Source organism: Sminthopsis crassicaudata, chromosome 6 (assembly GCF_048593235.1).
Source record: "Sminthopsis crassicaudata isolate SCR6 chromosome 6, ASM4859323v1, whole genome shotgun sequence".
Taxonomy (NCBI): Eukaryota; Metazoa; Chordata; class Mammalia; order Dasyuromorphia; family Dasyuridae; genus Sminthopsis; species Sminthopsis crassicaudata.
In genome coordinates, this window is record NC_133622.1 from 121,593,041 (window position 1) to 121,606,224 (window position 13,184).

General features: G+C 34.7%; 1 protein-coding gene across 10 annotated transcripts in view; it reads left to right on the forward strand.

The window, feature by feature from the left end:
- The window catches only part of ARHGEF38 (Rho guanine nucleotide exchange factor 38), a 127,145-nt gene that overhangs the window by 109,460 nt on the left and 4,501 nt on the right, over positions 1–13,184 (forward strand). For 9 of the 10 annotated variants that reach the window (XM_074272739.1, XM_074272741.1, XM_074272747.1 and 6 more), the window contains 2 exons: positions 435–633; positions 935–1,194. In XM_074272739.1, coding sequence (XP_074128840.1) covers positions 435–633; positions 935–1,194 — 459 coding nt within the window. Of the gene's footprint in view, positions 1–434; positions 634–934; positions 1,195–3,249; positions 3,805–13,184 lie in introns of those variants that run through there. The other variant, XM_074272745.1, reaches the window with a different exon arrangement.

The following is a 13,184-nucleotide window of genomic DNA, read 5'->3' on the forward strand; positions in this document are numbered from 1 at the left end:
TTCATATCCTTTGACCATTTATCAATTGGAGAATGGAAAAGGCATCCTTTATTAAAAAAAAATATAAAAACAAAGGGGGGAAGCAATAGAGCAAAATAAACAGTATAGCAATCTATTCTGACTGTATTAACCCTCCACTTATAAAGGAGAAAAGCAGCAATATTTTTTATAATGTTTTGTTAATCCTTTCAGGAAAATGCTGCTTTTACTTTCAAATGATTCTCACCATCCCAACCAATAGAACCTTCCTTTTTTATAGCAAAATATGGTGTAGTAAAATAATGGACATGCCTGATGATATACATCTCAGACTGATAGACATATAACAGACATATAGTCTAGAACCTTTTGGATGAAAGGTAGAAAGCATCCATGCACTATTTATTTCCTTGTTTCCCCACAAAAATCCAACTTGTCTATTTCCTTTTCCTTAGTCAGATATGCCCTGTCAGACTGAAAACCATCGTTCCCAGCTTTTAGCATCCTACAGCCTGGAGACTCTCTACCAAGCAAAGCGTAAGTGTAATGCTACACAGGAACATGACATTGACCTTCTAGAAGGAGACCTGGTGGCTGCTGTGGAGCAGAAGGATCCTTTGGGAAGCACAAACCGGTGGCTAGTTGACTCTGGAAGTGAGTATCATGCAGGAATCATCCAAAAAGCGTGAAAAAAAAAACCCACAAACAAACAAAAAACAAAAACCAAATCCTACCTCTGGTACTTATTTTCTGCATGATCTTGAATAGTCACTTATTCTGTGTGGGACTCAGTTCCTTCATTTGTGAAATGAGGAGATTGAACAAGATGGCTTCTAAGAACTCCTTCTAGTTCTTGATACATTGATTCTTTAAAACTCTCTCAGGTCATATGTTTGGTGAAGGCAGAACCCTTTCAAAATGTTTTTTTGTTTCTTTCTCTTTCCTTCTTGTCTAGTTGCCAAAGGTTTTGTATATGCTTCCTTCCTGAAGCCTTACAATGCAGCCAAGGTGCAGCAGGAAGATAGGGAGCACTGGTTCTATAAGGAGGACTTTGATAACATCAGCCTTTTTGTGTCTTCATGGCCCGTCAGCCATAGCATCACCCAAACTTGGGAAGAGAGCACAAGTGGCAATAGCTCCTCTCTCAATGGCATATGTGGAAAACCTGAAGTAGATGGGGTTGACACAGACTCTGTCCAGGATGGGGATGAACAGGTAAGAATTTGTCCCTTTAAACCACCAATGGGCTGTTCTGAGCATGAAAACCACTGACCTTATACTACAATCCTTCCAGGATGATTCTAAACGAAAGGTAGGAAGCACAATGAGCTCTACAAATATTATTTTATTTTATGCTCACAACAGTTCTTCCAGATAGATGCAATTAACCTCATTTGGCAGTTGAAGAAACAAAGACAGAGATTAAGGGTCACATAGCTAACCTGAGGCTGTATTTGAAGTTAGATTTCCCTGACTCAAAATTTAGTGCTCTATCCATTGCACCACCTGGCTGCAGTAAAAAACATTTTGGGGATTTTGTCATCTTTCAGTTCTCTTGGTCTTCTATACTTTCAGTGATAATGAAAAAACCTTTTTCAAAATACCACTTATCCTGTCCCCTCCTCTCAATACAAGTAGTTTAATTCTGAACAGACTGCCACTGGAACCAAGGAAATCCAACTTAATTCCTGTTAGAATAACATCTTTGTTGATGTCACTGGTAGTAGCCTTGAATCCCTTAGAATATTCTACCTACTTTAAAAATGAAACTCCTGACATGAGAGCCAAGAGACTGTGGTATAATCCTCCTTCAAAAAAACAAAACCAAACCAAACCCACCAAACAAACAAAAAACAGGAAGTTAAACTTCAGGTTGTGTCTTTGCACTACTTCTTGATAAAAAACTGAATGCAAGACAGATGTCCAGATTATGGAATAAAAACTTAAGAATATGGAATAAAATCTTAAGATGATCTAAGATCTGGAAGAGACCTGAAAGATCATCCTATCTAACACTCTCTTTCTTCATTACAGAAACCATTTTTGATTGGTCAATAATCAAAGTGAAGAGCTTAAGGTCACACAGCCAGCAAATGGTTGATCTATCTTTCTCTGCTCTATCTGTATCACATGACCTTGTCTGATTATTGACCAATCAAGGATAATTTTTTTAAATTAAGAAAAATGAATTCTTTGTTTTTACATGTGATATATAAACATATATGTATATAACATATTACATATACATTATATATATAGGATAAATGGAAGTTAACCTCAGAGAAGAGATAAATATACACATCCAGGCAAAATAAATTTCTTCACTGATCAAGTCCAAAAAATATGTCATTCTATACTCTGAATCTGTCAGCTTTCTATCAGCATGTTTTATCATGAGTCCTCTGGAATCATTGGTTGGTCAACAATCAGAGATTTTTAGTCTTTTCAAGTTTGACCAAGTCTGCTTCTTAATTAGCCCAGCTGATTAAAATGCATGGTCTTTAGTTGCCTGTTTCTTTTATACCTTCTTTTCATTTCATAGTTTTGGCAAGAAATACTGGAAGGCAGTAATGAATTATGGAGTAAGCTTACTTTACAGTTATTCTTTTTAAAAGCTTTATTTATTTATTTATTTTACTTTACAGTTATTAAAAGGTGATACACATATTCCTGGGACAATATGCAAATATACATTCCCTTGACGCCTATGGTACAATTCTAGAAGTGACCATGGAGAGGTCAGGGTTTATTCTATAGTTAAAGCCAGAAAGAAGTATGTAATGTTTTCTTGTTTCAGTTTTCTTGGGGTCTCTGGAAGCAGCCTTCATTTCAGTTCAGAGTAATCACCCCAAGTATAGCCAGGTGTTAAAGTCCAAATCCTTTATTATCTCTTTCAAAGTCTTGTTTCCTTTCCTGGGGCTTGGCTAGTTTTCTTAGAGGCCTATCTCTCCTTGGTTCCAAGAGCTTGAGCTTCTGCCACCAGTCCTTTGTCTTCTCTGCCTTTGTCAGCTTCTCCACCCTCTGAATTTCTCTGAATCCAAAAGCATGTGCTTCAGCCTCTAGCCACCACAAAGGTGGACAATAGAATGAATCTGTTTCAGCCTCCGAGAGCTTCTAGTATGCTTGTCTTTTTTGACCCTGAGAGCTTCTTGCTTAAATGCTCTACGCTGACTATAAATCAATCATTATATCACTAGGAAATCATTATTTCTTGTAGGATTAGATCAATGCTAAACTAGATTTAACCATTGTTTCCTCAATTCCATTTAGTACTTTATTTCAAGTTCTGGCCTATAATGCCCATCAATTGGAGAATGGTTGGGTAAACTGTGGTATATGAATGTTATGGAATATTATTGTTCCATAAGAAAAGACCAGCAGCATGGATATAAAGGCTTGGAGAGACTTACATGAACTGATGCTGAGTGAAATGACCAGAACCAGGAAATCATTATACACTTCAATAACAATACTGTATGAAGATGTATTCTGATGGAAATGGATATCTTCGACAAAGAGAAGATCTAATTCAGTTCCAGTTGATCAATGATGGACAGAATTAGCTACTCCCAGAGAAAGAACACTGGGAAATGAAGTGTAAACTGTTTGCATTTTTGTTTTTCTTCCCAGGTTATTTTTACCTTCTGAATCCAATTCTTCCTGTGCAATAAGAAATTCGATTCTATACACATATATTGTATCTAGGATATACTATAACATATATTACATACATAAGACTGCTTGCCATTTAGGGGAAGGGGTACAGGGAAGGAAGGGAAAAATCGGAACAGAAGGGAGTGCAAGGGATAATGTTGTAAAAAAAAATTACCCATGCATATGTACTGTCAAAAAAAGTTATAATTATAAAATAAAAAAAATGTTTTTAAATAGTATTTTAGGCAAGTTTTGAACTCGTCTTCTTGACTCCAAATCCAGCATTCTTTCCAATACACTACTTAGCTGAACATTAGTCATTGTTGTTATCATTCAGTCATGTCTGAGTCTTTGTGAACCTGCTTGGGATTTTCTTGGTAAAAATACTGGACTGCTTTGCTATTTTCTGCTCCAACTCATTTTACAGATGAAGAGACTGAGGCAAATAGGGTTAAGTGACTTGGCCAGAGTTACCCAACTAGTAAGTGTCTGAGATCAGATTTGAACCTGGGAAGATGACTCTTCCTGATTCCAGACCTAGTACTCTATCCATTTCACCACTTAGCTATCCCCAATTATAATAATAAAAAGTACTTACTGAGCATCACCTTCATAAAATTAATAGTTGTGGAATATATCTTGAAGGTCATAACATTGGTAGATAACCACTAGAAGCCTTCATGTACAGTTCTGGCAATGGACTACTTTTGCTTTTTTAGGACGAGTTTAACTAAGATTGGAGAGGCTCATTCAACTATAAGCTGGCTACTCAATGAGGATGAATTTTTCCTATGTGACTCATGAAATGAAGAAAAATATAAGTTGGCCTTCCATGCTATATATGGCCCTTTTCCACATCTGAAGGGATAGCATGTCATCATAATGAAAAAAATGATAGACTAAAAAAGGAAGAGAATAGAGCCCAGAATTACAGGCTAATCAGCTAGACTTTGATTCCTGCAAAAATTATAGAATGGATCATAAATTGTATGAACAATAAATATCTCAGCAATAAGAAAGAGTCAGAATAGCTTCATGAAGGTCATCATGTTTGTTGTAGTTGTGATCATTCAATTGTTTCAGATACATCCAACTCTTCATTACCCCATCTGGGGTTTTCTTGGTAAAGATACTGGAGTGGTTTGCCATTTCCTTCTCTAGCTCATTTTACAGATGAGAAAACTGAGGCAAGCAAGATTAGATGACTTGACCAGGGTCGTAAAGCTATTTCATGACAGAGAAAATGAGGTTTTACATTAAGTTACCTTTGCCTGAGGAACAAAACTGAGCCAAGTGACCATACTTGTGGACAGTTACTACCATTGCCAGACCTGGGAAAGCACACATTCATACCTGAAAGATGGATAGATGGAAGGACAGAACATGAGATAGTTAGGAAGAGGAAGTCAGCAAAAATATGATTCCCTCTGAAGAAGGAAAAGAGCATCAATCTATTCTAGGATCTTTCAATTCAGCAGCCACAGAATATAAATATCTTAATATCTTTAGACAATGTTCTAGGTACTGGGAATACAAAGATGAATCAGTTGCTATTGGAGCTCATATTTTACTGAGCTATGTAATATGTGAATTGATAAAGAAACACATTTTGAGCTGAGAGACCACTAATGACATCAAAGAGCATAAGTTTAAGGACTCACAGATTTAGAGCTAGAAGGGACCTTGTAGGATCTAGCTATATCAAGTATTATTTTCAGAGTCTAGAGTATCCTTGAGTGAATGGATTTGTTTGTGACCTGCTAATGGTGATCTATCATGCTGCATCTTTCCTTCTATTCACTGACAAACTTTTATGAAGAATCTTCTATATATATTGGTTCCATTTCCTCACCTCCCATTCACTTCTCAACTCCCTGAAACTGTGCTATGTGGTTCAACAGCTCAAAATGATCAACTTCACAAGTGCAGAATGACTACATAAAACTCATCATCAGAAAACAACAAACTAGGGAGTTAGCTCAAAATGAATCAAGAATGTGATGTAGCAGCTCCTAAAACTAATGTTTTCCTAGACTGCCATAAAAAATGTGTTGTGTCCAAAATAAGGGAGATAAGAGTTTGTATTCTCCTTGGCCAAATCATGTTGTGAACAGAATTCTGAGCAACATTCTTTAAGAAAGACATTGACAACTTAGAATATATCCAGAGAAGTGTGACTAGGAAAAGGAGGATACTGGAGATTATGCCCAGCCTGTAATAGAAATTGAGGATGATTAACCTAGGAAGAAAAATAGATGGAGATCATAATAGTTGGCATGATAGAGGAACTAATACTTTTTTTGGTGAGGCAATTGGGGTTAAGTGACTTACCTAGAGTCACACAGCTAGGAAGCATGTTAAGTATGTAAGGTCACATTTGAACTTGGGTCCTCTTGATTTCAGGGCTGATGTTCTACTTGCCCAAGTAAAAGTAATGCTTGATTTGCATCAGTAGACCTGGGTTTGAATCCTCATTTTGCTGATATATGATCTTAAGTTTCTTTATACCTCAGTTTCCTTATCTATAAAATGGAAGGATTAGACTAGATTACTTCTAAAGTTACAGCTCAAAAACTAAAACCCAATTATTCAAAAGGCCATCAATTCTAAAAAGAAAGTGATATTTCTTTAAAAGGCTTCTATGTGTAGTCAAGGTACAGTAGATAGAAATTGAGTTGAAAGGAAGTGATTCCAATTCATTGCAAGCAAAAACTTCCTAAAAAAAATCATAGAACCAAGTATATGGAACATCAGACCAAAACTCTTCTAAACTCTTTTAATGTCATTCTATTCTATGTCATTTAGTCTTTTCTTGACCTTCTCCAATCTTTTCCACTTTTAGATAGCTCTAGTGGTTAGAAAACTTTTTTGTTGTTATTGCAATGACCATAAAGGCAGCTGAGCAAGTGCTATGGAGTGCCTTGCGATTGTGATTGTCCTTTGTTTTACAAGATGCCAAAACAAAGACTAACTCTACCCCCACAGAGATCCTGATTAACATAGCTTAGACATCAAAACTTGATTATTTTATACTCAAATAAAAGTATTTATAACTATTAAGTTTCACTGTTTGCACTTTTGTTTTTCTTCCCAGGTTATTTTTACCTTCTGAATCAATTCTTCCTGTGCAACATATATTGTGTCTAGGATATACTATAACACATTTAACATGTATGAGACTGCCTGCCATCTAGGGGAGGGGGTGCAGGGAAGGAGGGTAAAAATTCAGAACAAAAAGGAGTACAAGGGATAATGTTGTAAAAAATTGCCTATGCATATGTACTGTCAAAAAAAAAAAGCTATAATTATAAAATTAATTTAAAAAAACCCAAACTGATGAAAACTAAAAAAACAAAAAATAAACACAAAAAAACTATTAAGTTCCATCTTGTTCAAATTGGTCCAATGTTCTACCCTGTCCAGCTACTTTTGAATCTTTAGCATCATTCAGCACATTAGCTGTCTCCCTTAGCTTTGTGTCAATCACTTAAGCATTCTACTTCTTTATCTAATCTATTCATTTTAAACTATGTTATATAGCACAGAAAAATTTCAGAATTCTGTAATACTAAACTAGTGACGTCCTTCCAGGTTGATATTGAATAATTAAAAACTATGCTTTTGAATCTGGGTATGCAATCAATATTTCCCACAAGAATAATGTGAGAGATTTTAAAATATTTTGTTAAAATCTAGGCAAATTTTATTAGATATCATTGATTTTCCAGTCTGGAAACCCTGTCAAAAAGATGAGATGAGATGGAATAATGGGCTTTTATGAAGTCATGCTAGGTCTTTGTGATCAGTTTTCCTTTCTAGATAGTTACTAACCATCCCTTAAAAAAATGTTCTAGATTTTTGTCAAGAATCAAAAATCTGGTCACTGGCTTATAGTATGTCAACCCTATTCTCTTGGCCTTGTTGAAAATCAGGACATTTGCCCTTCTGCACTCCTGAAGCACCTCTCTCATTTTCCTGATAACAGGGAAAAGGCAAAGCCCCCTCTATTCTTACCCAATTGCTTCTATTTTGAACTATACTAACTAAGCCTTTGAGTTTATCTTCTGTAAAGTTCATAATTTTAAAATTATTTTAATGGCTTTTTATTTTTCTAAATACATGCAAAGATAGTTTTCAACATTCACTTTGTATTCCAAAAATTTCTCCCTCCCTTTCCCTTCTTCTTCCCTTAGAAAGCAAGCAATCCAATATAGGTTAAACATGTACAATTCTTCAAACCAAGTAAACAACAACAAAAAGATGAAAATACTATGCTTTGATCCACAATCACTCTCCATATTTCTCTCTTAAGTCTTTTGGAATTGCCTTGAATCATCTCATTATTTTAAACAGTTAAGTCCATCACAGTTAGCACTTGTTGTTGCTATGTACAATGTTCTCTTGGTTCTGCTCATTTCACTTAGCATCAGTTCATGTTAGTCTTTCCAGGCTAAAATTATATTTTTTAAAAAAAGAAAATCTAAATTGGTTTGTTAGCTATCTGTATGTCCATATTTGTCTCTTTAAGACTCTTCTTTTCCTTGGAGTAATTTATTTCTCTTTGGATCTTCAGAGTTTCTCTTAGGTTGACTTATCCTACAGATTTTAGTTCATGGGATCCTACTGAGGTTTTCTTTGTACCCCTTGAAATTGGTTCTTCCCAAACCTAGGATACAGGCTTGACTTTACTTCCCCTATCATAAATTGCAGGATAAAATGGTCCCCCTGTTTCCCAAGAATTTCATCATTTCTATCCAATAACCAGTTCTTCCTTGGCAGTAAGAAACGTATTTAGAATAGAATATTTCCTTGTTGGTATCCCTACCTTTTTAATGTTGAAATGGTGAGTAAAATCAAGTTAAGAATTAATTAGCAGCTCTGCTTTTAGGAGTAGGGAGCAATGAGAAGAAGGAAGACACAAAGACAGAGAGACAGAGACAGTGAGAGAATAGGTCAAATATGCAGAACATGAAATCCCTCATCATTGTTATATCATGCTTCCATGCCAGGCTTGCTGTTTTCTGAACTCATCTACTTCTATTTTTTATTCAGGTTGCCTGCACTATATTCCAATTTATTGCTTCTGTTTATTACTCAAATGACCTTCATGCAAATGTATTCTACTATACTTTCTCCTATTTAGTTCTTATATACATATATATATATATATACATATATGTAATTTTTTATTTATACTTATGTTTACTCCAGGCATACAGTTTGCATGCATATTAGTGAGCAAAATTGGATTGCAAACAAATATATACTTATTATAACAAGCATTATCAAATAATATAACTAGCACTAGTGTTATAAGCACATTAATGGAACTGGTAAGAAAGAATCATGAAAGAGGACCACAGTCCACAATATTTTCATTTTAACCAAGCCAAAATTCTCAGATAGAACATTTTCATTACTATTTTTTTTCAGAATTACTTGCTTTGCATTTTAATGAATTAGGCAGGAAAGTTAACAACGCATGTATTTTGGCCAGCAGTCAATTTCTTTTGTAAGCAGAAGTTAAAAAGAATAAATCTGGCCCAACTGAGAATCTGTCTTTTCTAGGATTGACCACTACATTGTGTTTTGATTCAATGATTGGAGATGGGCATGCATTTTGCAAACTACTCTCATGTAAAAATCAGCTTCTAAATCTGAGTGAGTCTTTGGTAGGCTAATACTTTTTCATCATCATTAGCAATAAGAATTACGTGTTTCCCTACCTACCACAGTCATTTGAGGTTCTGTTGTTTTTCTTTATAATCCAAGGTGGCCAAAGAGGATGTTTTTGGAAAACAATACAGTAACATCCTCAAACAACCCGGTACTTAAAACCTAGTTTAATGAATATATATTCTTAAATTGCAATGCAAATCTCTCCCCTTTACCTGTTCTATTTTTAAAAAATAAAATATACCTTTCTTGAGGGCAGTTGGTACAATGGTACAATGGACAGAATGTGAGGCTTAGTCAGGAAGATAAGTTCAAATCTGGGCTCAGTTACTTCTTAGCTGTGTGACCTAAGCAACCATTCATCTCATTTGCTCATAGCTTTCTCATCTGTAAAATGAACTGGAGAACGAAATGGCAAACTACTCCATTATCTTTGGTAAGAAAACCCCAAATAGGGTCCCAAAGGAAAATACAACTGAATCACACTTCAGCTACAAATCTTAAACCACTAATCTCTGAGATATTTATGAGCTGAATTCATCTTTTTTGTAACATATATCTTGTATTTTTGTACATCAGAAGCCATAGTATTTCAATGGTTCCTTTCTTACATGTAGTCTGGGTCAATCTGCATGATGATAAGAGTTCAGGTGATAAAGTTATCTGGAAGCAGGCTTGATATTCCTAGAATTGAGGCCAATTAGAGCTGCCAGTGGAAGAAAAAAAGTTTTATCTGCATAATAATGTCAACAAACATTTTTAAGTGCCAGGCACTGAGTGAAATACTGGGGATACAAAGAAAGGCAGAAATGGTCCTTGGCCCCTAGGAGTTCACAGTCTACTAGGGAAAGAATATACAAACAATTAAGTATAAGCAAAATACTCCCAGAATAAATTGGAGCTATCAACAGAAAGAAACTTTCTACTGTTTTCATTAAAGGGGAATAGGGACCAATTATGTTATCAGAGTTGATAGTCTTTTGTTAGAATAAATGGCAAATCTCAAGAGCAGAGTATAAGAAGCACTCTTATAGAGTATAAGAGGCTTGTTCTGCCTGAGTCCAAAACAGGGCGTTGATGGTATTGAGTAAGCCTCAATCATAAAGAAGGGAAAAGGACCCACATGTGCAAAAATGTGACAAAGAACTGGAAAATCAGTACATGCCCATCAATTGGGAAATGACTGAATGGTATATGGATGTAATGCAACATTTTTGTCCTATAAGAAATGATCAGAAAGCTAATTTTAGAAAGGCCTGGAAAGATTTACATAATGACTTATTGCCACATATTCGTGTGAGTATTCTGTGGGGGGTCCTTGAGGTCGACCTCCAATTCAGTTAATTGGATCCAAAGATGTCCCAAGACCTGGTGAAGGTAAGAGCCAGTTGACCCCTGCTGAAGTAAGCAGCAGGAGTTAACAGTCTTTGATACGGAGAAGACAGTAATACGACTCCTAATCTACAACTACATGTAATATACTATATTCTCCGGTGTTTATGCAAATGCCATTTCAGAATTTACATAGAAACAAAATAAGCATTTTATTTAATTAGAAAAATGTAGTAGATTCTTTCTGGGTCATTTTCCATTGTATTGATGTTTTTGTTTTTTACATTATATACCTGTACATATTATTTGACTTTATGAGAAGATCCATTGGATAAGGAAATGGAACACCACCCCAATAATATCTTTGCAAAGAAAACCTCTCAACGGTCTCATGAAGAATCAAACATGACTAAAGTGATCAAACAACAAAACACACTGATCTTATTGTTTAAGTCTCCATTTTTTATTTATGAGTCTCCATTAAACAGTTGTTAAATTCCATAGCCTTTCATTTAAAATACCACTTAAAAATCAGGACATTTGTTCATCTCTTTGTCCACGATTTTTGTTATTATTGTTTGATTTGTTTTAAGGAAAATGATAGTTGTTCAGCAGTCCATTTCGCATCCTGGAATGTAGTTCCTTGATGCCTGCTGACTTACTTCCTAAGAGCACCTAGGTAGGCTCTTTCAACATTACTACTTTAGTTTTCAGTTTCTTCTAAACTATTTTCAACCCCTTTACTTCTTAGCTAGAAGATTATTCTTTTTTTTATTTCTTTTTTCCCCTTTATTATTTTTTCTTATTATATGTATATATTAATTTTTAAATACACATTTCTTTATGAATCATGTTCTGAGACAAAAACAAAACAGAACAAAAAGAGGAAACAAAAGGGGAACAAAAACAGAACAAAAGGGGAAAAACACAGAAAACAGAAGAAAAAGGGGGAAAAAAAATGAACACAGTATTACATTCCATAGTTATCTCTTTGGATACAGATGGAGTTTTCTATCCAAAATTTATTGGAATTGCCTTGGATCATTGAACTCCTGAGAAGAACCATGTCTTTCACAGCATTACCATTACCCTCTCTTGCTGTCACTATTCTTGGTTCTATTTGTTTCACTCAACATTGGTTTATGTAAATCTTTCCAGGCCTTTCTAAAATTAGCTTTCTGATCACTTCTTATAGGACAAAAATGTTGCATTACATCCATATACCATTCAGTCATTTCCCAATTGATGGGCATGTACTGATTTTCCAGTTCTTTGTCACCACAAAAAGAACTGCTACAAACATTTTTGCACATGTGGGTCCTTTTCCCTCCTTTATGATTTCTTTGGGATATAGACCCAGTAGTAGCACTATTGGATCAACAGATATGCAGAAGATTATGCTTCTTGCCAGAGTAAAAAAAAAAAAAAAAAAAAAAAAAAAAAAACCTGAGTAGTTTTGCCTTGTTTGGTCTTCGACTACTGTAGTACAATTCACAGTCAGACCTAAAGCTAAATCCTTATTTGTCCTTTGGATCTCACCATAGCTAAAAATTATTTTTTGTTATCCTAAAAAAAAACAAAACCAAAACCAAAAAACAAAAACCTGTGCCCTTGGTCCCTTTCCTTCCCCTCTTTTCTCATTATATTAGATTTTTTTTTAACCAAACTAATTTATATGTCTTTGCTTATAAACATGATTTGCATTTACTTGTTTATTCATTGATTGTTCATCCCTTCTTTTCAACCAAACCATGGCACTGTTTTTTGTTTTTTTTCAAAATCCAGCTCAAAACTTGTTGATATATTATCCCAAAACGGTTTTTGCTTGTTTTGTTTGTGTTTATTCTCAGCTAAGTCATAAATTCTTTGTGGTTGGAAAGCTCTCCTTTTTCTTTAGTTCCCCCTAGAACGTACTTATACTAGTCTTCAAGCAGGAGGCATTCAACAAATGTCACTGATAGATTAATTGCTTGGATATTATAGAAACTATCAGAATATGAACAGTCTTTCCATGAAGACTAAATGTTACTCATGTAGTTCAAATTATCAAGTTATATAGCTAACATTTATATATAGTCCTTTAAAATTTACAAAACAAATATTATTTCATTATAGCCTCCCAAGAACCCTTAGAAGTAGATGATATTATTAGTCTTATTTTTAAAATGGGGAAACTGAGGCACAGAGTTGCTTTTCCTAGGGTAACACAATTTATAAGTTTCTGAGGTAATATTCAAATACAGGTTTTCTTTACTCCAGTTCTAATTAGTTAATTACCCATTCTCTCTTGGAGTCTGGGTGGAAGTACTTCTGCTAGAAATTTGTTTTGTAAGGTTTTTTGTTGTTGTTGTTGTTGTTTTTTTTTTTTTTTTTAAGCCAATAAATAAATAAATAAATAAGATGACAGAATGAATATGTGAAAATAAACTTTGAAAAGATATACGCAGTGATCAGGAAGGGGCTGTGGGAACCACTTGATTAGAGCTGTGAAAAGGTCCAGTTATTCTATGTAACTAAACAAGAAAAATGGATGTTCTTACACT